The 27,907-nt window shown below is 37.6% G+C and overlaps 1 protein-coding gene across 1 annotated transcript in view; it reads right to left on the bottom strand.

Annotated features, from left to right (window-relative positions):
* The window catches only part of SMCHD1 (structural maintenance of chromosomes flexible hinge domain containing 1), a 69,544-nt gene extending 41,830 nt beyond the window's left edge, over nucleotides 1-27,714 (bottom strand). Inside the window, exons 1-17 of the mRNA XM_042030433.1 lie at nucleotides 27,322-27,714; nucleotides 16,337-16,412; nucleotides 15,734-15,895; nucleotides 12,922-13,004; nucleotides 12,694-12,824; nucleotides 11,030-11,144; nucleotides 10,758-10,877; nucleotides 7,699-7,865; nucleotides 5,431-5,524; nucleotides 4,967-5,177; nucleotides 4,012-4,129; nucleotides 3,741-3,924; nucleotides 3,054-3,251; nucleotides 2,857-2,970; nucleotides 2,312-2,418; nucleotides 1,951-2,033; nucleotides 1,685-1,798 (exon numbers count right to left, since the gene is read on the bottom strand). Of these exons, the coding sequence (XP_041886367.1) occupies nucleotides 1,685-1,798; nucleotides 1,951-2,033; nucleotides 2,312-2,418; nucleotides 2,857-2,970; nucleotides 3,054-3,251; nucleotides 3,741-3,924; nucleotides 4,012-4,129; nucleotides 4,967-5,177; nucleotides 5,431-5,524; nucleotides 7,699-7,865; nucleotides 10,758-10,877; nucleotides 11,030-11,144; nucleotides 12,694-12,824; nucleotides 12,922-13,004; nucleotides 15,734-15,895; nucleotides 16,337-16,412; nucleotides 27,322-27,501 (2,257 nt within the window). The 5' untranslated portion in view covers nucleotides 27,502-27,714. The remainder of the gene's footprint in view (nucleotides 1-1,684; nucleotides 1,799-1,950; nucleotides 2,034-2,311; nucleotides 2,419-2,856; nucleotides 2,971-3,053; nucleotides 3,252-3,740; nucleotides 3,925-4,011; nucleotides 4,130-4,966; nucleotides 5,178-5,430; nucleotides 5,525-7,698; nucleotides 7,866-10,757; nucleotides 10,878-11,029; nucleotides 11,145-12,693; nucleotides 12,825-12,921; nucleotides 13,005-15,733; nucleotides 15,896-16,336; nucleotides 16,413-27,321) is intronic.
* Between the last annotated feature and the right edge of the window lie 193 nt (nucleotides 27,715-27,907).

The raw sequence follows: 27,907 nt of genomic DNA, 5'->3' as shown, positions 1-27,907 counted from the left end.
TTTTTATTCCCAAAATACACTTTAGAATATAGAATGTGACTGTAATAAGACTACACAGAACAAAAAGAAATGCAGTAGAAAACCAAATTGTTTTACAGCTTAGCAAAACTGTTTCAAGACCCTGTTCTTGCACCAAATGGCATACATAAGATAAAGTAAGAGCTGTCAACTAGACTTTTATCATTCCCTTAACCGTAATTCAAACCCTAATTTTGAATCAAAGCTTGTATAATAAGACTCCCCAGTAATAGAGCAGGTTTCTCATAGCTCAGCTCTCTTGGTAGTCCATAGTACAGTCTGCCAAGTATTCCATTCTTCAAAAGAACTTCTTGCACATGATTTTTGCTCTTGGCCTTTGTATGGGTATAACTACATTTCTCTCATTCATACAATTAGGGGTTTGAGTTTGACAGGTATGCCATGCCCAAATCATCACTTATAGGACCTTGTTCATTGTTCTGGTGAAGAACATGAAGATTACACTACTGATTCTTCAACTGAGTACAGAAAAAAGCTAACACAGGAAGTAGAAACAGTTAAAAGTACAAATTTCCCTCAATCAATTAATGGGTCGGGAGACATGAAAGGTCTGGAGGCAGACTTTTCAGTAATCCTAGAACAACCCTGACAAAACAGAGCAATAGAAACACCAGGTCTCTCTCAAGTTCATACTTTCTGAAGTCAGGATGCTGTACCATACTAAGTTTGTGAAACACTGGTTTGTCACTCATACTGATAGGAGATAATTTGATAATCTGTGTTAAACGAACACCGTTTTTTCAACTCCAACCTCTTTATGCCCCAGGACACTACGCTGGACAATGGTCATGCATAGCAGCCAGCTTCCATAAATGAGTGCCATTAAAATACCATGTGTAGTCTCATGACACACATACTAAATTGTATGCTTCCATTTGTTGTAATACGTATACTTTCATTTGTTTTCCTTTGACATGTATCACTACAATAACCTCAGTGCTTCAGAAAAGTATTTTTATAACTCTTAACAGATAAAGGAATTCATTTTCCTATGGTGTATGGAAAGAAACAAGATAAACAAGATTTTAAGTTTCTACAAGTTTCAAATACATTTAATATGTGCAGAATTTGAGTTTTCAGAGAATTTAGTGTTATAATTCTGTGTTCAAAACAAAACAGTGATTTCAGCTGCCTTGGACAGAATGCAATTCTTAACAATGCAATGTGAGAACATCAAGTGAAGCACCCACAAAATGGAAACCACTAAACAGTCAATTAAAAGAAACTTGATTTTTTTTAAAATTCTGAAGTGACTTTATATTAGATACTAAACTAGTCTGATCCCTACTTTTATGCAGCTCACGTAAATTGCTATGCTAATTACAGAAACATTATCCATTTTATCCGTGTTCTTATGCATGTTAAGTAGATAGCCTGGAATTGATAGGCCCTCCTTACTTGTGACAGAAGATGTAATCAAAGTACAGCATTAAGACATTAAATACATGGCACTGAGGCACTTGTCATTTCATTAAAAGTGGCTTTGAAATGCTACACAAACTGGTGGAGTATTGTCTAACTACCACATCCATTTATCAAATTCTAATATGTATTTTAGATATATACATATTATAAAGTGAAATACCTTATCCATTATGCACTTTAAAAATAATAAAGATACAATTAAATATAATGAAATACTCACAATGCAAAATAACCTTGAGTTCAACAAGAAGTTTCTTTGAACCTCCGTGGCTTGTACCTGGAAGTTTTTGCATTGCTTCTCCTTTTTTATTCAAAATTTCTATTCTTAACGCTCCTGTATTTAAAATGAAAAATGACAGACTTCTAAAACATGCTGTGGATTAAAAGTGATCAGAGATGTCTGTACGCTTGTCTTTTTAACAAGAGTGCATGATGTATTTTTAAACTGCCATTTAATATTTTAGTATTTGGAAGAAAAAAGTATACCTATTGGTGTACCAGCAAATCTTGTATCATTTGGTAACAACTCATCTCCTTCAGGCCATGTTACTGATAATTTGTCAGGAAGCCTAACAAAAAAGAAAGGGTGAACATTTTTTCAGTAAGTTAAAATAAAGGGCAATTTATCTTAAGTTAAATAGACATGAAGCTATTTTTGGGGTAGGGAAAAAAAAAAAAAACAAATTCCAAGCTATTTCTTCTTGGTTTATAATTTTTTTTTGTTTCTACTGAAACAGCTGACTGCTTTCCCATTTGGGAACAAAACTGAACTTTGTTTAATTCCTGATTAAATACAAAAACTGTAATTAGGACCTCCACAATTATGTAATTATTACTTAGTGCTTACCTTGCCATTTCATCCTCTATGTATTTTTTAACAACTTTGTCAGACACTGTTCTGTCAAGTTTTGAGATTGGAATAGTTTTTGTTTCAGCATACAATGCTTGTGGTTCCTGAAATAAAAATTCAGTGCAGTTATAAATGGTCAGAATTTACAATATGTCAGAGAAGAAAGACCTCCCAGTCAAGGGACTAGACAACTCATCATAGACATAATGCAATATGATAATAAATACTACCTGGTGACACAAGACTATGTTTTAAAATTTGCTGAAATCACAAGGGTTACAAATGGATGCTCAACATACTCTTGATGCCAACTGTGACACTTTATTTCATATGCAAATTTTAACAAGTCAGATGGTTGATAATGAACAATAATTTTAACATATTCACATTAAAGCTAAAGTTGAGCATTTCTAGACTGCTGATTGTCAAATATTACATCATTTTCAACTGTTATTTAAAGGTAACTTAATTAAGTCTGATAACATGTTTAAAGATTTAATATCCATACTAGCTGTGTGAATCCTTTCTGTATTTGTTCTTACCAAAGCAATTTGAACCTCTCCTCCAGTGGCAAATATATCCCCATCATGGTCTCCATACAAAAAAAATTTCTCAATACTTCCATAGAATATTGGATGAGTCTTAGTGGTTTTCACCTGTAAGCAGAAGAGACCAATTAATACATTACTCCTGCATCAAATGTACAGTATTTGCCTTTCAGAGGGTTCAACTAACTTACCAGCTGCCCAGTTTTGTATGTTTTTCCATCCCACTCTATTGCAGCATATGTTGTCCAAGGGCTCTGCATTCTTTTGGATGGTATATCACTACGTACAGTTATTCCTTTAAAGACTGTGAATTTTATCTGTTTGTCGTATTTTTCATGACACTCTTTGAGCCACAGAGCAAATTCTCTGTCAATTTTCATTCGCTGCTCCTATAAAGAGATTACAAAATAAGTACATATTTACAATGTATTACAGAATTTGAATCTGACCACATCAGAAGTCTGTACAATTGTAACAGTACAGAGATACAAAAGTACAAAAGAACAAACAAAAAAGAAAAATAAAGAAACAAAGAAACAGAAACAAAGACATAAAGAAAAAAAAGGATTCTTCAGTTTGAAAACACTAAAAAATTCTAGGAAAACTACATTTCAAGACAAAAAAAAGTGCTTCCCCGAGCAGCCATATTCCTTTAGGAAGAGGGTTTTTCCACAAAAACTGTCATATAACAACTAAATACAGTAATTGCTTAAGAAAATAAAAGGAAAAATACTGAGTCTTAATTTTTCAGATTTCAAGATTGAGCTTCACTGCTCACTAAACCAGAGACATGAACAAATAACAAGTGAGCAAACATTTCTGTACCACACACATTGAACTTCACCAGGAAGAAACACTTAATAGAATGCAACAATTACCTGTCCATTGAAGATTCTCGTGAACAGAGTATTCTTATCCTTTAGCTTCAGCTCCAGATCCATGAAAGTGAGTTTGTTTGTGCTGACCTGGAACTTATCATTGGTAAACAATGCACCAGAAATTCTGTTGTAGCACTCAATTGGTGCCAATCCTCTCTTCTTTGGAGGAGCACACCAGTCAAAACTTAAAAGGAGAAAGACATTGAAATTCTTTTTATAAAGAGAGGTTTACAATTATAGAAACAGACTGTAGAAACAGATTACCACTTACTCTTCCACAGTTGTGTATGGTATTAATCTTCCATTCCAAAAGCATTCAAAAATAGGCCTTTTTCCTCTGGCACCTTTTTCTACTATAAAGCAGTCATCATCATCATCATCATTTAACCCTTGATAAAAAAAGAAGTCTCCTTGAATATATTTCCTTAAGAAACTAATATATAAAGAAACAGAGCAATCTAAACTAAGAAGTACTATTGTTATTAACTTGAGCACAGTAGCAATGCACATGATATCAAGATCATCATATATAATATTAGGGTTTTTTTCCTGTTTTAGAAATACCAAGCAGAAAAACTAAGAAAGCTAAACAAAAATTTTAAACAGAAGTCAAATATTACCAAATCTACCAAATTTGAATATTTCAAATTTGTATGTTACTTTTTCCTTAGTTTCAACTGATGTTCTTGTAGTATCATAAAATCTTGTCCCAATTAACTCAAGATTTGCTTTGTCCAAAAAAAAAAAAAAAAAAAACACCAACACAAAATATTTTAAAACCCCTAGCATTTGAAAACTCATCAAGACTGAAAAAAACATTTTAAATTAAGAACTTAAGACTACATGTTGTCCTTTGCAGTATTCTGATACTAGAATCTCTTCAATCTAACTGCTCATATTTTATCACTTTGTTGGAGCAAAGATGCAGTCAGGAAAGTGCAAAGTTTCAGTTGGACTACATTTGGAAAGGTTTTATAGTTTGAAATCAGATGGTGTTACGTCAAAGATCAGGTTTACTGGAATGAGTTACCACAACAGCCAATTTATTCACAAGATCTGTTCATCTAAAAAAAATGCATCCAAAAGAATTTCTGTTCCAACGCAACCTAAATCAGGTAACAATTTGCACTTCAACTTAAATTGTTCTGGTTTTTATTTCATTAAAACATTTAGAGTAGTAGCACTCTATATGACAGGACTGACAAGCAGCAAAACACTTCACTTACTTGATGGAAAACATGGATCATCAGGGTATGTTTCTTTATCATACAGGAAGGGATGGTATCGGATGATACCTTCAACTATACCTTCTTCTTCAACATGTGCCTTAAACTCAAAACTATCTGCTGCAGTATTTATATACAATGTCTGCATGTCATCTTTGATCTCCCTCAGATTGACAATCTTCGGTACTTTTCCTTTTTCAAACATTGAAATCTGGAAAAAAAGGAAAACAAGTTGATTTTCCTTAGAGCAAAAGACTTACAGTAATAAGCATTTTGACAATTAACTGTTAGCAAATGGATTAGTTCCTACATTGTAATGCTAAATAAAATGACTTCAAAAAATTAAACAACATAACATCTTGGAATGCTGTATTTTAAAATGCATGATTACAGAGAAACAAGCACAACATGAAATAAGTTGCCATCAAAGAGGACTTTTGACTAACATGTAAAAAATCTTTTACCTGAATGTCGATGTTGTTGAAAGGGCTTATGTCTTTTGTTACAGCATTAGCTTCATTTCCTTTCGGTCCATGGATATAATAGTGATAAATATGTCTGAAATACATTTCAGAAAAAAACACAAACCAGCAAATGAAATTAAAAAATTGCACATTATAATTTTTTTGAAAATCAAAATTAGCTCGTATTTTTATTAAAACATAACTGGTTTGTTGCACTGTTATAAATCAACTCCTTGACAACATATATCTGGTAAAGAAGATTCACTAAAGGGAGTGACTGCTTTTCATTCCTCTCATCTCTGTCATGCACAATCACATTAGGACCAATTTTTGGGTAAAATAATTGCAACAAATTTTAAAAAAATGCAGAAGTGCAAAAAAATAGAACTGTTACATGGCTACAGATCCTTTACATCACAGGGTAAACTAATAAAACTACTGTAAATTGTTCTGCACTCTGGAGATCAGAAAGAACTAGAGCCACAAATCTTTCCACACTGTTTCTGATACCAGTTTTGTATCAATCATCTCACAGTAATAGAAACATGTAACAAACAATGATTATCTTTAAGTTATTTATAAAAATTTGAATATAGGTAGGACTCACGAATGTGATCCATATATTAGAAATAATTTTTCTGTTGTAAACATTGTTTTCTAATGGGCGTTTTTCCTCATTTAAGAAACTTCAAAAAATCCACATGTCAGATACATTAATTAATTTCATAGACATACGCAATTTGAGAAAACTGAGGAACTTAACTCTATTTACTTCAACTTTTCAGCAAGCTAGCTTGTTCTTCCAACTTCAAAGACTGAATCCTTAAGCCTTTGGGGGATCATGTGGACAAAAATGAGATTATACGAGTCAATGGGACTGAATGCATGACAAAAGTTAAATGCACCTGCAAGTTTATAATTCCTTTGCTTCTGACATCCACTGCACTAAATGTTCCCCAAAGAGAAATCTTGGTTTCCAGAAAACAGCTCCTCATAGTCTCATTGCTCAGGACTTTATGATATGTCCAAATTGCTTAGTATTTTGTCTGCATTTCTTCAAAAGGTAGTCTCATGGCCTTAAGACATAGTTATTTTAGAGGTTCATCTCTACTTCAAAGCACTCAAAATAATGAGGGCTGTGCTGCAGCCTATTAAAGCAGAATGAAACTGGTATCATGCATGTGTGTCAAAATGCATGGCAGAAGGGAATGGGGAGGTGTTCAAGGGGTAAAGGGCCATTACAGCTGAAATAGTGATGCAGGACTGTGTAGCACTGGAAGGCTAAATCTGATTGGTTTTAGTGTTAACAGCTACAGGGCATATATTTGAGTAATTGCACCTGGGTTCCATCTCAAACAGAGGCAGCTCTTTCACTTCAAGAGATGGCTGGAAAGAACTAACACACTCTTAAGTGTGAGTGTTCACTTGACGAGCACCTGGAAGCTAATGAGGGACCTAAGTTATTCTCCGCATGTAGATGTACCCTACATTTTCATGAGGTTAAAAATAGTTTCAGCAACAAGTTTTTATGTGCAACACTGAATGGTATTTCACATAATAAGACATTATTTGATTCTTATATTAATCCTCTTTTTAAGTATATCTATTATCAGATTATAGGTATCACAAAAACAAAATCATAGTTTGAAAACAAAGTTCTATAGTTCGCCAGATTTCAAAATTGGTCTATGACTTTGTATTTCAGTTTACATTCACAGATGGATCCATCATCTTAACAGGTAAGCCCAAAAACTATTCACAGGTATCTCCAGGCTCTGCAGGCCCACTGATGACATTACTGTAGTACAGAGTGGACAGTATCATATATCCTTCTCCCTCTTAAACTGGGATGAAGCAGCAGTACTTTTTGTTGTTGTTGTTTAAAAAAGCCAACCAATGAAAAGATCCCCTAAGACTGCAAATACAAAGCTAGGTACCAAGTAGAGCACAGCCCTGAGCAAAGTAACTGATGCAGTTATTAGTAATTAGATTAACAAATTATTACATTAGTAATACAACTTTAAGTTGAATAGGCTACTAAAAATTATAGTGGGTAACTATGTATCAATCATCAAGTCACATCTTTGGCTGGGGGGGCCCACTCAGTTGTGTTAGTTTCTGTAAAATTGGTTAGGTAAGAATACTAATTGCAGCATCAACAGCCTTAACAGGAATAAGGCCAATGTCAAAGAACAAAAAGAAAGCAGTTCATAATTATCTGACTTTGTTAGTATCCCACTTTTTAAATCTTTTAAATCACCAACTTACGCCAGCTGCCTTGTCCAAAGATGAAAGTAGTTTTTCAAGTACTGCATGTGATCTGGTTGTACACCTGTAATGACAACTGCTGTGAAACTCTCTTTATCCCTTTCTTCTGATATTAGATTATGAAGAAATCTTTCATCATCACTTGTGATGTGAGTAGAGTCAGATGGCTACAAAAAGAGTAAAATAATAAGAGCAGGGATGTAAACTGAATTTCTGAACTCCCATCAACTTGAAAGGGATAAAAAACAGAAAAGTAACACAGAACACATGATGCTAAGTACCACAAAGGATTAAAGCTTAAAATAAAAGTTTCAAATTAAAGTCAACAAGCTGAGAACGTGACATCACTGATCCAGTTTATTTTCAACTCACTTGCATCACAGCACTCAAAGTGTGCAGTCTAGAAATGCATTTAATCATGTTTAATATAGCACTATGCGATATCCATGTTCTCACCCATCAAGTGGAAGCATTAAGTATGCAAGACATTAAGTCCTCTTTAAGAAAACAAAGCCAAAAAAAAATTATTTGCTTTTAAATGGTTAGGCTGCTTTCTATATCAGAAACTCAACTGGAAGAAACACTTTTGCTATTAAAACAAAAACAACAAAAAGGTGAATCTTCAATTCCAGATGAAATGTCAAGTAGTCTAACAGAAAGAGAGATTCCTGATTCCAGAAACTACTGATTATCTCTTCCTGGATGGATGCACTTTGCTCTTATGACAGGTTTCTAAACTGCAGAGAGACAGTGGTTGATGTCATGCTTCACGCTGGACCAGTGAATCCCCTACATTTGGTACATCCAGGAAGAAAGATCTTTTTAAAACAAAGGTTAAGATCGTTATAGTGAATGCAAACAACTGCTACAACTGAGAAGATATGTTGTAGTAAATGCAGCTGCACGCCTTATTTTGTAGGAAAGCAGACAAGCCCCACATCACTAAAGAATGAAAGGAGACGTGTCCTACCTAGCCATATTTAGGTGAAATAGTTAATCAAGGGTGTTCTACTAAGACTTATTTTCCCCAGGGAATCAAAGAACTCTCCTTAACCAAGAGGATAATTTAAGCAGTTTTGAGACCTTCCATCAAAAAAAGACTACATCTCTTTTCTGCCCACAGTGTAGTCTCTTTTAAACCTAACAGGCTTGCCTGATTTCATGCAAACAAAGGACTATGCTAGTGATGGGATCAGTGATAATAAAGAAAAGCCAGAGCTGCTTGGTCATCATCTCCATGTGATTTGACAAACTTAGAAACTGCACACTGATGCTGAACAAGCACTACTCTGTACAGTTCACAGAGTGAAAGCATCTCCAAAATGTCATTCCCAAATTCTCTGGTTGCCTTCCCACGACAGATGACAAACTACCAATGGCACCTTCCCCTACATTCCTAGCATCCAACTCAACTAGAAAATTATTTTTTACTTGTTTGCAATATTCAATGGTCCAGAGAAGTGACTGCAGTGGAGACAGGTGCCTGTTATCCATCAAGGAAAGACCACCAGTAGGTATGCCATCAATGCCACTTCTCTTCAGTGTTATGGCCTTGTTCTGGAGTCCCTTTTGTTAACTACATCTCGATTTCTTTGCAAAAGTAACTTCCTTCACCAACTAAATGGGTCAAAGGCTCAATTATTCTTCTCACGCTAGTAATCTACTACAATTTCTATTTCTGCCACAGTATTCTCTTGCTCACATATGTGCAGTGCAGACCATTTTTCAAGTCATTAAAGAGACAAATTCACACATTTTATTTCGCATCAATATAACGAACTGGCCTAGGTATTTCAATGATTTTCAAAAAAATTCCTGAACCCAAGTTATTTATCCATTATCTTCACACTTCACTTCTATTACTTGAGTTTTTCACATAATCTCTTCCCTCTTGGATAGTTACAAGTTACTTTTTAACTCTAATAGAGCTTTACTTGCACTTTTAAAACAGTGTCAGCTTAACTTTAATTTTATATTATTACCACAACTTTTCAAACAGTTGACTGCAACACCTTCTTGAATTCTTTGGTGGTATCTACGCACCTCATTCACCTACTTTCCTCCAACTTGTGCCTGTTCGCTTACCTTCTACTTTGTATCACCCACCCTTCTCTCTTTAATATCAAACAGGGAGGGAAAGCATTTGTACCCTTTACAATAAAGCAGATTTTGTCCGCTTTTATTTTCACTTTCTATTTTTGTGAGTCTACCTTCTTAATGATATTGCACAGAGAACAAAAACAAAACTCTGACAATTCACTTTTTGTTACAAGTCACTGACCCAAGACTGGCATTATAAAAACCTTATTTACCTCCTGTTCCTTTCTCACCCACACAAAACACCAAGAACACCGATATAAACCCCACTAGATTTGGGTTCCGGATCTGACTACCTTATCATACACAGCACCCATTTTTCCTCCCATCTGCACCCTTAGATACATCTTTGCCTTTTCCTCCTTGCTCAAAAATGTCCAAAGATCAGTTCTTTTCAGTCTTCCTCTTTATCTTACAGCTTTTAACTTAAGCTCTTTTTCTTCATGAAAAGCATCAGGACTGCTGAGTTTAGTTTTCAGCTAAATAGTTCATCTGTTTTACAAAATTATGAGTATTTGTAAAACCACTGGGTTTTGTTGAGTTGCCTGGACTTTTCTCTCATATGCAGGGTAGTTTCACATATTCCTAAATAAGTACAATTTGGTTCCCTAATTTATTACTCATTGCTTTAGAGAAAATTCTTTTTTCTTTGTTTCATACACAACAAAAAAATTTGCTGTGCTTAGAAAAGTATTTTAAAATATTTTTCTTAACCTGACAAGTAAAACTGTAAAGTATTTCTGTCATTTAACCTTAACTGAAAAGAGGAAAAAGCATCACATAAAGTGTTATGATACAGTGTCTTTAAGCTTTTGGTTATGTCCTTTCACACTCCATGGTGCAAATCATTCAATAAGATGAAGATATCCCCAGGTAAGTATTACAAGAATATTACACAGTTAAATCACACTAACCTGGAAAAGGCTTTCAATTAAAAATATGAGAATCTTAAGGCTATTTACCTTTCTGTTTTGAATGAATCCAGTATATATTGCTTCTTTGTTTTTCTCCTTCTTTTCAAAATCCTCTTTAGAAAGGACAAGTTCATGAACATCCTGAGATGCTGCAGGTTTGCTTATCATCTGATGTTATTAAAGAAACAGCATTTAAAATCAAAATAAGATTTAAAATTAACACCATAAAATATTTCGATAGTGTGATTAAAAATTAGGAAATAACAATCTGATTGTGTGCAAATGTTCTAAAACAAAATTAAAGTCTGACATTGACTTACTCTGGCAGACTGTCCAACGAAGAACACTGCTTGTTTGCCTCCAACTCCGAAATACGAAATATCACTATTTAAACTACGAGGCACTGGCAAAGGGCGTACATATCCTGAATGATCACTGAGAATAAAAGGGTCTTTAATAAATTTTTTCAAGACAAAAGTAATTAAAAAAACCCAAAGATACTTCTGATCTAAAGCTTCTATTAAATTCTTTCTCCTGGCATTTTGTTAAAAAATCCTTCACTTTATACCTTTTAAAATTGCAACATCAAAAGGTATGTGCCTGAAATTCTTGATGTACTCTTTTTAAAAGGATGATGATAGAGTAAGTATTTTCCTAAGTCATCTTATAAAATATTTCTGCCCCTTCTCACAAACCAAATATTATTCAAATGAAAATGGCTTACAAAGCAAGCCTGATCTTTCTGACAGCACCCTTTCATAAAAACACTTCTAAGCAGAAGTGGGAAATAATGCCAACCAACTAATAAATGTAGACTTGGAGAGATGACATACGCTACCGGTAGTGAAATTCCATGTCTTTTAAGTCAGCTTGAACAGTCTTACCTAGTTTAAGACAAACATTTATTTTTCAATCATAGCAATCCCAAATGAAAATAAGGTGTAGATTGTATCCTGCTATAATTTACACCTATGCTCCCATTAAGTGGTAGTAAGCCACAATTTAAACCTGCAGTTTAAGAATACTCTGCATTTCCATTACTAAACTTGCCTACAGCAATTTCAAAAAGCAGTCAATTTCTTTACAAATGACCCAGAATCACTTTTTATGCACTTATCTCCAGATGTTTAAAAGACATTGACTTTCTATTTGGAGATGTTTTCAATGCAAAAGAACTTCCCCCAGTTATATTATACCTTCCCACTGTCCCATTACTCTTTACACTACCTGCTCATACGACAAATTAGTTATGACTGAGGCTGTAATTCTCATCTTCACATTTACAATCCTAGGCTTAACGTACTTAAAATGTAACTGAAGCTCAAAAACTGTACATAACTAATTCTGTGGAATTTTATACACTAGGATTAAACCTGGCTGTGTAGGTGGAAGATCTCTTGAGAACGGATTCAAAACCATAAAATTAATTCATGTAAGTAGCAAAACCCACTACAAACCCTCTACTTTCTCTTCTTTAAAACAAAAGAACTTATTTTGCCTAGCCTGCAACAAAAAATATACATCTTCAGGTATACTTTATAATACATTATACAGAATTAAGATTTAAATTAAAAGAAAACTTGAATTAAAACCATGTTTCTGTTTATCTGTTATTCCAATAGCATAACAGATACTGACTGCATCATTTAATGCACTACTGCAAGGCTTTCAGGTAACAGACGAACACAGTACAAAACTCCTCTGCAAGACATAGCATGCCCCTAACTGTATAAAGGCAAGCAAAAGACAGTTTAGAAAAGGTCCCAAGAACAAAAAAGTATTCAGTGTGTCATAATAACAGAAGGGCAGTTTTGTGTTATGAAGCTTCTCTACCTCCTACCTAGAAAAAGTATGGGTCTATTTAATTAATCATAAAATGACAGGGTTTAGCCAAGTGTTGGTATACAGCTACGTCTTAAAAGCGTATTTTGTGGACCTTCGCAGAGCTTGCTAACTGTTGTAGAAATATTTAGAACTTGCTAACCTTTCAAAGTCACCTTGTCTTGTAAACTTTGACAATCTATAAACAGCCCAGTTGTTAAGCTGTTTAGAAGTCATTCCACTTCCATTATCGATCACAGCAACAGCTGGTTTTCCTTGGGAATCATCAAATAACTGGGGAAACACAAACAAACAAATCAACAAGGAGCAACAGGAAAAAAAAAGGACAATGCAAACTACATCTGAAAAAATTAAAGTTTCTCCATCTTACCAATTTTATCTGTATACTCCGAATACCAGTATTTCGGGATGTAGCTGACAGAGAATTGTCAATCAACTCAGCAAGGGCAAATGCTAAAGAAATAGAAGAAAAATAACCCTATTAGCGCTCAGAAAACAGACACTGACAGTAGTTTCTTCCGAGCAATTAGGATAACACATTATCTGAACAGAAGCAAGACCTAATACCTGTCAGAACAATCAAAATCACGTAACATCTTGTTTAAAAAAGAAAAAAGCTTTTGTACATGTACTTTGTGATTTGTTTCATCATTGAATCTCACATCTCTCCTAACGGTAAGAACACAATTATTGGAAAGAACAATGATGAACTAACAGTTTCCTTACCAAAACAGATTTGTCCTTTCCATGATTAGGAATGAACTTTTATGATTCATATGAGAGTCCAAAGTACGTAAAAAACGGACTTTGACTTGTTAAAATATTGAGGGAAGAATGTATTAACTGAAGAAACCTGAACTGAAATTTTGTAAAACATCTAAAACTAGAATGTTAATTGCTTACAAAAACCACAAAGAAAATGGCAGAAATTGTTGAAGGATTTCAGTGAATGGTAAATACAACCAAAGTTCTGTCAGATCCACGGCAATACACAGCAGAAATAGTCAGGCAAACTGTTTGCACAAATTTGTTGTTTCTAACCATTAATGCTTGGAGCTCTTACCTAATTAAAGTAAAACTACCTAAGTTTACTGGAAAATTGCATTTAATTTAGACAACAGAATCAATCTGAAAAAAAATACATCAAGTTCAGATTGAATTAATCTGCCTGATCAGCCTCAGAGAACAGACATTTCCGTTCAGTCTCTCTAAAAAGGAAACCTTATTTCCTACAGTTTGCAGAGTTCTTCAGAATGCTATAGTGCAAATTACGCTGGCCATGCACTTCAGACATGTAAAAGAGAATCCTTGAGTACTAGCGTAACACAGCAACACTGAAGCATTTGGCGTTTTCCCTCAAGTTGTTATCTAAGTATAAAAACAGTTCTGCACTTTTTTACAGCTTTCCTCATTGCAAACAAGAGTAGTTGAGCATCACTTGTGTGATCCATACTTATTATTCCATACCAAAGAAAAATGGTCCTTCATCAACATTTGGAAATTGTTAGGTATTGCCCTTAGAGATGTTGCAAATAAGAAGCATCAGCTGCATTACACTTAAATAGGCTCAAAACTGCAATTTGCTGCCAGTGAAAACTTAGGCAAAAAACTGTTTAGTACTTCAGTCTTCTCCATGCTGGCTGCCACTGGACCCCCTCACCCTACATTTAATTTTTTTAGGGTGCAACTTCTTTTGTCATCCTTTTCTAATGTATCTGTAGAAACCCTTATTATTCATCTTCACATCCCTGGCCAAATTTAGCTCTAGCTGTGCCTTAGCGTTCCTGATCTCGTCCCTACCTTCCCAGGCAGCATCCCTATATTATTCTTAGTATTCATGCCCCTGCTTCCACCACCTATGCAATTCCCTCTTGTGTTTTAGTTTGACCAGAGGGTCTTTACTCAGCCATGCTATTCTCCTGCCTTCCACACCCAGTCTTTCACTAACTGCAAGCATTCTTCTACTCCTTTGTCTCTAAGGGTGTTTCCCACACTGTCCCATCCACCATGTCCTTAAAGAACTGAAAAGTCGATTTCCTAAGGTTTAGTCCTTACAATACTTTATACCTTGCCTATTTAATCGAATTCACCACGGCATGGCCACTACAGACCAAGCCCACCTTGGCCTTTCCAGTAAGCTCATCTGTGTTGAGGAGCAACAAGTCCACTAATAGCTGCTGGCAGGAAGAAAGCACAGATCTCCAGAGAATGCTTTGTGTGGCCTTACACAACAATTCCTGTGCACAGGGATAGATGTACCATTGACTCAACTATTAGTGCACTTAGAGCACAGTATCCCAAACCCGCACCAAAACAGTGCCTTTGCTGGGCCAGGGAACAAATGATGTGCACAAGAAGGAAAGGGGAAAGGCTGGTCCTTAAAAATACATCTGCTATTTCTGGACATTTTTTATATTGTGATGTGCACAAGAAGGAAAGGGGAAAGGCTGGTCCTTAAAAATACATCTGCTATTTCTGGATATTTTTTATATTGTTTTAAAACAATGGGAATGGTATCATGCTTGAGTCTTGATTTTCTTTTTTTCATTCTTTTTCTGTGCAATTTTGAACCTGCTGTACCCAAGGAGAACATACGTAGAAAGTAATCACAGCCACAGACAGAATTTTCAGAGAAGCCATAAACAGAAATTAATTTATTCAATAAAACAATACAAAATGCTGGTTACATATTTCATACGTCACTTAGATAAAAACTAATTAAAGCAGCATCTTTTTAAAGAAGTACTTGCTCTTGTTGGTAAGTTAAACCTTGTAGAACCCCAGATGGGAGGGCACACAAAATTCTATAGTAGCTCATACAAAAACTGTTCATGAAATCCAAAAACAAAGTCTACTGGTTTAGTACAGAAGACAAAAACCTAGTAACACACATCCTGATCTGTCTGAATGACATGCACAATTATTCAGGCCAAAGTTATTTTACTTCTAAAATATTCAAACTTCTTGAAGAAGTATTGGAGGGGGTGCCTCTATAAATCTGGATTCTTAGGTAGCTACTTTTAATAATTTTTAGAAGAAAAATTTGTATGAAGAACATAGTTAATTTTTCTTTTACAGCTAAGACTATTTTTTAGCAGCTATAACTTTAAATTGAATTGCTCATACTCACATTATATTCATACAAATATCATTTACACAAGATTACTTCTGCAGGTACTTACGCAAAGGATTTTGGCCCTCGCTGGCATAGTACTCGTACATGCCACTTTTGACAAGCGTATCGTAGTGAGGCAGAAAGTCAATTCGTTCCTTGGTTGCCAAAAGCAACATCTGATCAACTGACTGCAGCAGATACAAAGTAACTCCATCTCGAACAAGGTCGCCTGCAGTGAAGATGAAACGCGAAGTACATTGGAGAGCACTGCCATCAGGCAGCTTCTGCTCTCAAAACAAGCACAAGTATAGCGGCAGGTAATCCCTATATTTTCTTAGGCATTGCCTGCTCAGCATTTAACAACATTTAAATTAGTATCTTTTCACATTTCCAAGCTTAATAATGCAAGTTTTCTCAGGTGACAGCTATGTACATACCATTTTTTCCTATCATTTACAGAATTTGTGATGGAAGATACTTAGTATAATTGCCATCAAACCTGCCAAAAACATGTTTGTGAAAATAATTTTTTAACAGTTCTTGGCAAACTATTACAGGATGTGTACTTTCAGTTAATTATTGCATGTCACAGAGCACAAACAATTATCATGTGACCTTTATGATCAATACAAGAAACAGCTATAAATATTTTGCCATCTAAGATACTTACTGAAGTTATCTTCTGTAATTTCCTTCCTATTTGTCGTGGTGATAACAAACTTTTCATCAGAAGCTATGCCAAATGCCTACAAAAATTGAAGGTTATTTAGTTATGGTAACTAAGTAGTTCAAAAACGATTCAGATACATTAAAACAACAACAAAAAAAAGGCATGGTCTATTTACTTTGCCACAAGCTATTGATGAGTAATCAGACATTATCTCTTGGAACACAGTTGAACTTAAGATCACTTGTTTTCTCAATTTAGCCAAATCTGCCCATACTAGGGTGGTTTGGTTTTTTACCTGCATAAAATATGCTCTAGCGAATTTTAAGGAGGAGGAACTGTCTTACAGATAATCACCTTGAGGGCAGACAAACGAGACTGAACAGTTCTACTTCTGACTACAAAACTACAACAGCAATAGTTATGATCTAGAGGGTGTCCCATATTTAACTGCACTCTTGAGACATCAAACCAACCTAGTATTTCTTAATGTTGGATATTAAAGTCTTTGTTCTTCAATTATATCAAACATCTAAAAAAATAATAAAGATTTCTTTTGGAATAATTCTTCACTGTTAAAACACTGAAGTTTATTCTTTTGAACCCGAACAACCTTTGATACTTTGACGCCTTCTTTTGAATGTGTTTGCTGTAGCTTTGGACTTTTTATCCTGCTTTCTATACGCATTTAAATACCTCTGCTTTTGCCCTCATTTTTGCACTGTGACATCCAACACTAATTTATTTCCCAAAATAATAAAATAAATATCTATATTTTCTCCTGCCTTTCCAGGACTTTGAAACTCAAGTAAAAGTCCACTCTGGTCTCATCAAACTCCATCAACCCACTCAGTCTTGCAGTGACAACTCAGACAGGTGCTTTATGCACTTTTAGCCAGATTCTCCCCTGAAGGAAGCTCTAGCATCCTCTGCAGCAGCTTGCCCTCACAGTTTCCCACATCTCTCTTTTCCACCCCTATTACTCAGACTCATGAAAATATTTTTAAAACACTGCTTATGGTTTCATTAGAAGCCTACTTTCCATATTTCCGTTACTTTCTCCCTGTGATTACATTAAAGTTACAGTTATCATCCATCAGCAAAATTAGAACAATTGTTGAATTTCTCATAGCACTTGGTGCAAGTGAAACGAAAGGAGATGACACAGAGACTGATATTCAGACTTAAGAACCTCGAGTAATACTTTTTAACTCTTCTACATTCAGATCACTTCAATTTTACTTCTCACATTACACAAATATTCACATAGCAAATCTGTGCAGGAAAAAAAAGAAAATCGCTCAGAGCAAGAAAAGAAAGAAAGCTAACATTCTACTGTGCCATTCGAGGTCAGTGGTTAATACAGAGTAACTGTAGAGTTTTACATTTGAAAGCACGGATAAGAATCTTTCCCTCCAGCTATAATCACAGCTCCCCTGTTTTCTCAATTTCCCAAAGGCTCTTCTGCTCTCAGAACCTTATGAAGAGTGCAGTATTTACTTTAAGGCAGCAAGAAGTTAGGATCAGCTAGTGCATGTACAAGACAGCACCCTGCTACTGAAGCAGGGGCAGCCTCCTCCTTCTGGTCCTCTCCCCCATTCCACGGGTGAGCCTCAACTAAAACAACTCCAACAGCCTGGCAGGCTATGCTTTAATTTCCTGGGTGAACCCAGCATTTGTGTATCCGCCGGCAGCAGGTCCTTTCCACTTCATAAGTTACTAGGCAAGTACACGGACCAAGTTTGGCAGTCCAAACTACAGATAACTTTTTTCTTGGCCAGGCCATAGTTTAAGAGGCCATATCCTTTGTAAACTGTGGCCAGCTTTGGGGATTTCTCAGTTTCAGTGCTTCACTTCTATAAAAGACCTACTTGTTTTACTTCCTCACTCCCTCTGTCCTACGTTCTTGGTTATCCTAGTTCCCGTCCCTTCCCACTATTCCAGGTAGCAGTGATGGGGCTGCACAGCTATCCCAGTATGTGGATGTGATCTCCAGAAAGAGAAGCTGCTGGTCATTCCTGAATTAAAGTGAATCTACTGGGCAATTTACTTGCACAGTTGGTGATTTTCATTCAGTTCTGATAGAAAATGTTTGGTCAAATGTTTTGTTTCTCAGGAAGATTTGTGCATGTAAGAGATATGGTATCTTCTGTTGATAAGAAGTTCAGGTTTCACTGCCATGTCTTTTTCAGCCCAGCACTGTGCCCTTTCCCAAGTAAGTACTGAAGACACACACAGCTCAATTTGATAAGATTCATGAGACAACCCAGCAGCACATTCATACGATAAATCTGAGAGTTATTATATGATAATCCAGACACACAACCATGATCCAGCTTGTCACGTCATCAAAATCTTCGAGAGTACAATACAATCACTTTGCATGCTGAGTGTATGCTACCAGGCTTTGATGCCAGAGAGCTGTAGGGGTGACCAGTGTGAGAAAAGGCAATCAATTGCCCTGAGACAGCCATAGCCAGTTCCAGATGGCTCTCAAACCCACGGAAACAACTCACTCCTCACCAAAATTTCAACCAGAAGGGCACATGGCTTCTGCTCAAACTTATTAGGGAAGAAATAGAAGAGACAAATGAGAAACAATGGAGAAGATGCATTAGAGGAGACACTGATGTTCTCCACACCAGAGCAGGGATGGTCCCAAAGGTGCTGAGGCCCATGCAGGACCCATGTCAGGGCACAGAATTTTCCCTCTCTGTCGTCCTACTCCTATGGAGCTGTGACCTATGGCCAATTCATCATAGCAGAAAAAACCCAGAAAGAGCAGCAGAATAAAGCCCTGTACATGCCCTGATGTCTCACACCACCTGTTGTCTAACCAAAGCAATTGTGATCGACCACGCAATGTGCATTGGGAGAACAATGATAGATTAGACTAAGAATGGGGAAAGAAAGGCGTATGACAGAAGATGAGTTTGGAAAAGGGGAAAGAAAGGCATTTCTCTAAATGATTAATTTCCCCCCAATCAATCATCAGAAGTTTGTGTTAACTGTGTTAAAATTAAGAAAAAAAATTCCCGAAGTTGAGCCTGTTTTGCACACAGCAGGATATCAGTCCTTAAACCCATGGAATGGTACAGAAGCAAAAAGCTGTCGGTACAAACAAGAGAAATGCCCTCTTTATAAAACTGGAGGATCAGTCTGGAGCACCACCTATGCTTCATGATAAATAAAGTTAATAGCTCTCAATTTGTTGGTAGATGTTTATGACATGAGATGAATATAACGCTAAAGGAGTTTGAGACAATGTCACATGCCCAAGAAGCTTTCAGCAGAGCACTTCACAGTTATGATACATGAAAGCGTGAACCAACTGTGATACCTTTAACCTTTAAATCTGAATCAAGAAGCAAGGTTCAGTTTATATACTAGCTCCAGTCACAGGTTTTCTTTATAGACGAAAAAACCCCACAAACCTCAAAACAAAACACAACCCCACAAATCACAGATAACTCCTCAGCAGTTTACACTCCTTCAAATACGCCTCTGTTTCTTTTCTCTTTCACATATCAGCACAAAAGCTCAAAAGTTTTACTACTACTTGATCTGCACATGCACAGCGAGGCTTACCTGGCTACTGAGCCAACTAAAACACTCAGCATGAAGTCAACATTGATTTTGCCTCTGGATTTACTACCTGCCTTGGAAAAAGTGTTCAACAAACAAATATTTAACTTTTTACGTGTATCACCACAGCTTGCAGTCACATGAATAGGCTTGAGGTGGTAAGTGAAGGAGAAATACCTTACTGTAAGCACAAAGTCACTGGCCTGCTTCCTCTGGTCCTTCAGCCTATTACCATAAAAGAAGAATTTCTGGTGCTGACTTTTAAAACTGAAGGAATGGAACACTCTCCAATGTGACAAAGGTAGAACAGTGAAACCGAAACTACAATATCTTTAGAGAAGACATTTAACCCCTTGGAAACCAAACCTTTCCAACACAAACAGTTCCCTACAATACGCAACTTCCGGACCCTTAAAATCCCATCTCCTCCTACCGTAACCAATCCAAGTAGGCAGCGCGTGAGAATGATGAGAATACACAGACTCAGAGCTTAGTGATGCAGCCAAAGGATAACAGAGACATAACATCCACAGAGCCAACTTCCACAGCCCAGAAGTATTTTTCTGGCTACTAGAACTGTATTGCCAATGCAAACCTCTTAAAGGGGACCTAAACTGTATCAGTTAAATGTAAAGACACCTGGCAATGTAATTTTCAATTTTACTTAGCTACCCAAGATGGCAAAAAGCAATACAGTTTTTTTAGTATTTCAAATTGATCCAGCAGCTCCATTGCAGAAACTTGTTCAGGAAGCTGAAAAAATGAAGCTAAGAGCCACATCCAAACACTGAGAAGCCTGTACCCTTCTGTAATTTTGCATGTGATTAATTCAATATCCCATGCTATTTGCCAATTTACCATCTGAAAGACATACATTTATCAGTTAGCTATCCCACTTAACAAAGAATTATCAGTCCAAATTGAGAGAAATTTCTTACATCAACAAATTAATGAAGTGATAGCACACATTTAAGGGAAACAATTTTATTCCCAAATGACAGATTTTCAAGCTAAGAACTGTCTTTTGTATCATGTCTCTCAATTATTCATATGACTACATAATATTACAGTAATTACTAGAAGTAGCAGATACAAAAAGATTAAGTAGAAACCTTGCTGGAAGGAAATGAGAACAACTGTATGTGACTCGTAAGAATGCTAATCAAATAAACTCTTCCAATCCACAGTTAGGTCAGCTCTCAACATGATGACAACTTGCTGAGGATCTGTTAGTGAGAATCTGGGATTAAGCACTCATAGTAGCAGGGTAAGTATGATAACAATCATCTCTAATCATAATCCCAATGAGCTTCCCTAATGTCAGAACACAAACTCTTATGTAACATCTTTGGACACCAACAGAAAGAAGAATCCAAAAGTCTCTATAAAAGTAGCTGCCATTAAAAAAAAAAAAAAAAGCTAGAAATTATTTCTAAGCATTTCTTAGAATTCAAAGCAAAAATTTGTATATTACAGAAATACAGGGATACACAGGAGCCCGTACCTTCGGGTCAAATAGTTTTTAGAGACTATCTACAGACAAAAACTAGCATTGAATGCTAATGTTCTAAAACATTTTCCAACCATCCTTTATTGACAGCACCATCTCCACCTAAAGAACAAACTACAGAGGGTAATGTTTGCAGAACCTGAAGGTCCTTGTCCTTTGTCCTCCTTAAAAGTTTCACTGCTTCCAGAAGTTCAGTTGATACACTTCAAAATATTTACAAAAAGTAATCAATAAAAGATGTTAAGCAGCGAACTGAGAGTTCAACAGAACACTCAGAACATTGCTATGTATCACAAGACCCAGTAAGAGAATACATTTTTGAGGTTTCTTAAAGTTTTATCATAATTTTGATGGAAAAATGGAGAGAAAGAGAGGCAAGCTGTATGACACAAGATCTCTACAGAACTCACAAGCGTATTTGTCCAGAATGATGCGTTAACTCAGACATCTTTGCAAGATTTGCAACTTTTCCCAAGTGGAAAGAAGCTTGGAACCCCAGAATTTCTACGAAGAGCACGCTGTCATGACTCGACTTAGTCAGTAGTAACTCACAGTAGCTTCTGCAAGGCCTTCACAAACCACTGTGTCTAAAATCACAATCACAAATATTCAGTGCAGTTACCAGCCAAAATTTTAACATTAACTTTGTGCCAGCTTCTCGCATCAAAATACTTTGTATGATACCACTTGTTAAAGGAACAAGAATTCAGAAACCTCTCTTCAAAAACAAAAAATACTTGGTCACATCTAAAAACTGCACTGGATAACTTATCCTAAAGATTGCAGATACTCTGCATCTGACTGTGTTACCAACACTTGAATTTGACCAGGAACCTACAAGCCACTCAGCTTTCCAAATCAATTGACACGCCACAAGGCTGTACCCAAGTGCACAAAGATAAACAAACTGCATCCTTCTTCCCACCAAAATATCAGTAACAAAGATACTATACACAAGATTTTCAGTGAAGTCTGAAATACAGTGTGATACTTTTGGAAAAAACTTACTTATTGCCGCATCTTATACAGATCTTACAGTACTTCCAACAGCATATTTAAAAATCAAGGAAAAAACCTGCTTTGCATATGCATAGCATATTTCAAATATATCTATGTTTAGTTTCTGGTTATACAAAATGCTAAAACTGTGTAAACAAACATAGGACTTGAAATACAAAAATATAATTATTACAAGACGGACTGATTTCATCATTAATGGAAGTATCTCTATTGAGCATTTATCAGAATAATGTTTTGGTGATCCAAACTTGCCAAAGTTGCTAATATTTTTGCTTTGATTGCAAATAATTTGATTATACTTTAATTATTAGGCATTGGCAAGCAAATATTTGCAAAAAAAATCCACTTATTTCTTGTCTTGATTTTCTATTACACTTATGCTTATTTTCCATACACCATCTTAATGAATATCCTTTTTTGCCTCTTGGCTCATTGAGACACTGGAATTTATATGACTGGTAAAATAATCTATTTAAATAGTAAATAGGTTACGATACAATGGGAACCTCAACAAAAGCATATGGCAAAAGATTAAAAGCAAAACATTTTGGTTTGTTGTGATATTTGTTTTTTCAATATTTACTTAAATTAGATATTTGCTTTTTATACAGATTACAGATCTATATTTTTTTTAAACAAGGAGATCACAACAACGAGAAGTTTCAGAAGAACTAAGGAAGCATTTACCAATGAGTTTGGTTCCTATATAAGCAGTAACACTATCTTAGTACCATTAACTCTCTTCAGATTGGTAGTTCACCTCAAAGCCTCTCAAAAATCCCTTCACACACTGGCAAAACTTCTTTACAGTTTCCAGCACAGACACCCTTCCACCCTAAAAGGAGTGTGACCTCTCTAAGTGCCTGAAGGATTTCTGCCATCTCAGCAACGAACTGAAGCTTTTCAGCTTTACTGTGTACCTGGATAACATGAGCAAGGAATCTCAGATTAGGTGTCAACAGTTTAGCTCCATTCTGCTTATTGCGAGTAAGTATTTTTGAATACTACTCTAAAGATCAGGACAAGCAGTGGGGCATAGACCTAACAGAAGACAACAAGAAGGTGCACAAGAAACAGTACTGGCAAGAAGAAGCAAAATCCAGTATTTAACCCACTCATTCACCTCAAAACTTCATGGTTCTGTAGACTGAAATTATATGACTATTCCACATAAGCTCAACAGTGGACAAACAGAATCCTCAAGCTAGCACTATTCTTAAATCCTAAAGCAGAAACCTCTTAATTATCACTACAAGGATGAAGAATGAAGACTATATATGCTCCACCCTCTTATAAGATTTTTTTCCTAAATCTTCCCTCCTGCAACACTGAGAATGAAAGACTAATTTATCAGTATATAAAGCCTCTTCCAACTACACAGACATGTATTAACTGCTTAGGTGACAGTAAAAAAATATTTGCTTCAAAAAAACCCCCAAAATTTCAAAAATTAGTAAAGAATAGTTTAGTAATAATAGAGGAATATTTTATATGACACCAGACAGAGAGGACATGCATCAGCTCCTAAATCAACCTCTGAAGCAGCTGAATCAGTTATTTTGAAAATACCTTCTCTCTGCATTATGAAAAAAACCCCTACGTCTCAGAAGTAGTAGCCTAAGACCATGCCTTCAGATACTCAAGTATTTTCAACTCAGGAACATCACACACTGCAATCAGGTTTAATTTCATAATTTTTTGCAGGATTTGACTCGTACACATCCAGTTCTATCCAAAAGAACTCTCTTGTGCCATAGGAAAATGTTCACAACATAAATAGTTCCAACAGCTTAATATTTCTGGCGTCCTTGTCAGCCATGACCATGTTCACCTGCCCAGGCTGGCAGACTGGAAAACGTGGGAGCACCTTTGCTGCTACAGTAACATCCTTCAGTTGCATGACAAATTGCCAATGAAAGTCCATTGAAAGCTGAGCCATCAGACAGGAGACCGGTGGAAACAACACTACTGCATACACGGTATTTGCCCAACCGAGCGGTCTGACAGTATCTAACAGCTTTAATCGTCGAAAAGTGAATACAACATTCCACTTCACCTTAGTCTGAACCAACTCAAAATCTGCGTAACAAAAGAACTGTTCTTCCTGAGTTTTCATCAGTTCCCTGCAGCGTTTTCAGCACCACGAAGCTAGGAAAGTCTGTCCCAAGCTGCTGAACCCATTCATCACTTTTTCCTGAAAGTAGTTAGTTGCAACTTTCAAAATGTCAGAAATTGGGAATTTTGGAGTACAACACTCAGGGAAGCACAATTTACAAAGCTCTTGGGGCACTGAGAAGCCAGAATGTTCTTCCAGAAGTCCAACTAGAATTTGTACACTGTTGGTGTGGGAGACATGAGATATCAAACATCCCAACCCTCTGCATGTCCAGTTTTCACTGTACCAGCATTTACTGGTCGTGTCAATCCACCCACCTCAGCATCCTTTCATAGTCAGATGTCCCACATGTCAGATGATGAAAGCCCCAAAGCGCAAAGAGTCATTACACTGAAACTAGTAGTGACAGAGGCACCTCTGACTGCACTCACAGTCAGTCAACACATTATTGGAGAAGGTCTTTCTCTAAGGGAATGATCACCTGAGGTTCTTGCTGCCTAAGTTTGTAAGAGCACAGACCCTATTATCCTTAACACCCGAAACAGCCACCAGAACTGGTGATAAGGCTTGTGATATTAAACATATTAAAAAAAACACATTTGAAAATTTTACTTTCACAGGCGCCATATTCAAACAAAGCAAGGTCTGCTTTGCAGCACCAGGCTTCTCAAACGCTCTGCTGCCCATGCAAGAGGTCTGCCTAAAAGCATTAAAGTAGTGACTTCAAAATTTCATCTCAGGTTAAGAAACCCCCGAAGCTGTTTGTACAGGAGATGTGTCACAGCTGGTGGTGATGGCTTATTTCTTTATAAAATTGCAAATATGCCAAAACTTCTATGAACTACTGAACACCACGAGGATGCATGGAAACATTAAGTCACTGGAGTGTACAGTATATATTAAAAAAAAACCCATGAAAAGACAAGACTCTGTTCTAGAACAAACTGTAAATTAGTGTTAAACTCAGCCCATCAATTAATTACAAAATCTAAAAGAAAAGAGGGGTGGGTTCATCATCCACATATTTGCCTTGACTATTGAAAATATGAGATATTCTTGCAATTCATCTGCTAGGTACAGTTGGGACAGGATCCATTAAGAAAACTCTTGAGGAAAATTATGTAATACTCCTAATTACTCACAGGAAATACAAACCCATGGAAGGTCATGAACCCACCCCACTGTCTAGCTTCTCCAGATGTTACACGGCATAAAGTGTGCTCATGTCTTTACTGCATTCGTTTTCTTGTTCCTTTCAGTCTTTAGGGGCACTGATCAGACCAAGGGCTGTGCTAACACTCCATAACCACTTTACTTCTGAGTACAGAATCACTGAATCAAAAAGCTGGAAAAGACCTCCAAATCCAACCTCGACTAAGTAACACCAGACTCTCTAAACCATATCACAAAGTGCCACCACTACTCCTTTTTTGGACACTTCTAGGGAAGGTGACTCTACCTTAAGATTCAGTGCCTCTACCGGATCACGGATATGCTATTTTGCACACTGAAATAGAACTGTACAAGGAGGAGGCAATTGCAGGTGACAGCTATTCCTGCTGATATTGGTAACTCAAAGCTTCCATCACAGTAGGAAGCCATTACATTAAACACTGTCCAGACACAGAACAATTTATATTATATTTATTTAATGTTCAATTTTTTCTCAATAAATATTTTATCAATATCATATATATATTTATTATTACATATAATTATATTAATTACATATTTCATCATGATATAGTTATATTACATATAAATATGATAGATTATGTAGTATTTATATTGTTTATAAGTAATCGATAAATTTTATAAAATTTAGAAATAATTCTATTTATTCAAATGTAAAATAGGTATTTATCATATCCCATCTATATGTAAAATATAGAATTTGCATGCTAGAATACTAAGTGAAAATGATACTGGATAAAGAAACTAAAATTAATTTTTTTATCAGACTAAATTAGTACAAAATCTAGAGCTGATTTTCCTGCGCGTTTCACATGGTAAAACATGCAGGCAGTTAACAGGTTTATGGCATTTGTCACTCGCTCGGAAAACGAAACCATGACGGAAATGGGCGATGCCCACTGGTGGCACCAGCAAACTACAGCAAACAGCCCGTACGCAGAAAACAATCTCCACCTCCCCGAGCTGTGAAGACGAAGCAAGTTTCGTTTCGCGTCACGACAGGGAAAAAGAATCGAAAGGACATGAACACGGCAAAGGCGCCGCCAGACGCGGTATTTAAATGGCAGCCACCGCCGAGGACGGGAAGCGACCGGCGCGTATCATCAACACCTTGGATAGCAGAAACAGAGCCACAGAGCCACTTAGGTTGGAAGAGACCTCTGAGCCGCCCGAGCCCGCGCTGTGACCGAACACCAACCACGGGCTCCACCACAAACACCCTCCGGAGCGCGGCACCACGCCCGCCGCCGCCGCTCCCCGCGCGGGGGCGCTCGGGGCCGCCCGCTACCTTCCCGCCCGCCGCCAGGGGCTGCTCCCACCGCGCCGCCCGCCGCCGCCCCGCACCGGCCTCTGGTGTGCGGGAGAAAGGCGACGCCGACGGGGCGACCGCGGTCTCTCCTCCGTGGCCGCCCACCTGTCCCGGCAACAAAGTCCGACCCCCGAGCACGCTGTTACACCCCTGCCCCGCCCCGACCGCCCCCCAGCCCCAGCGCCGCGGGGACGCTCCCTCACACATGGAGCAGGGGCACCGCCGCGCCCGACGCCGCCCACCCTGCCCCGTACCTGGCAGACGGCGCTGCGGAAAGCGCGGTAGTTGTCCTTGCCGTAGCGGAGCACTTTCTCGTCCGGGTCCGCCTGCTCCCGGCGCCGATCGAAGAGGAACACGGTGCGGTCCCCGTTGCCGCGAGGGGTCAGCAGCGCCGGCCTGCGAGGTGCGCGGCCGCCTCCCGCCGCTGCTGCCATGTTGGGGAGCTGAAGAGACGGAAACCGTCCCGCAGCGATGGCGGCAGCGACAGCTCCTGCTGCCGGGACTGCCAGCGCCCCCGCCCGGCAAAATACGTCCCGGCCGGGGAAGGAGGAGGCGGAGCCAGGGCGGAAGCCGGGGAACGACACGCCGTGGAGGCCCGGAAGAGGAGGGGGGAGAGAAGGAGGGGGATGGCGGCGACGGCTCTGCTGGCTGTGGGGGGCGATGCGGGGTGGCGCCGGGCAGATGGGCGGCAAGGGCCTGCAGGCGAAAGCGCCGTTTCGGCCCTGCGACCTCGGAAGGAGCTGGCGCCCTCCGCCTCGAGCCACTTCCGCCGCCGGGTGGGGCCGGAGCGGGATCGGGAGCGGGATCGTCGCCACGGGAGGCGCAGGCGGGCTGGGCGGT

The sequence above is a fragment of the Corvus kubaryi genome, unplaced genomic scaffold, assembly GCF_017639235.1.
Source record: "Corvus kubaryi isolate FWS band 111438036 unplaced genomic scaffold, C.kubaryi_AGA036_p1.0 132, whole genome shotgun sequence".
NCBI classification, from domain to species: Eukaryota; Metazoa; Chordata; class Aves; order Passeriformes; family Corvidae; genus Corvus; species Corvus kubaryi.
This window is presented reverse-complemented; position numbering and strand designations above follow the sequence as displayed.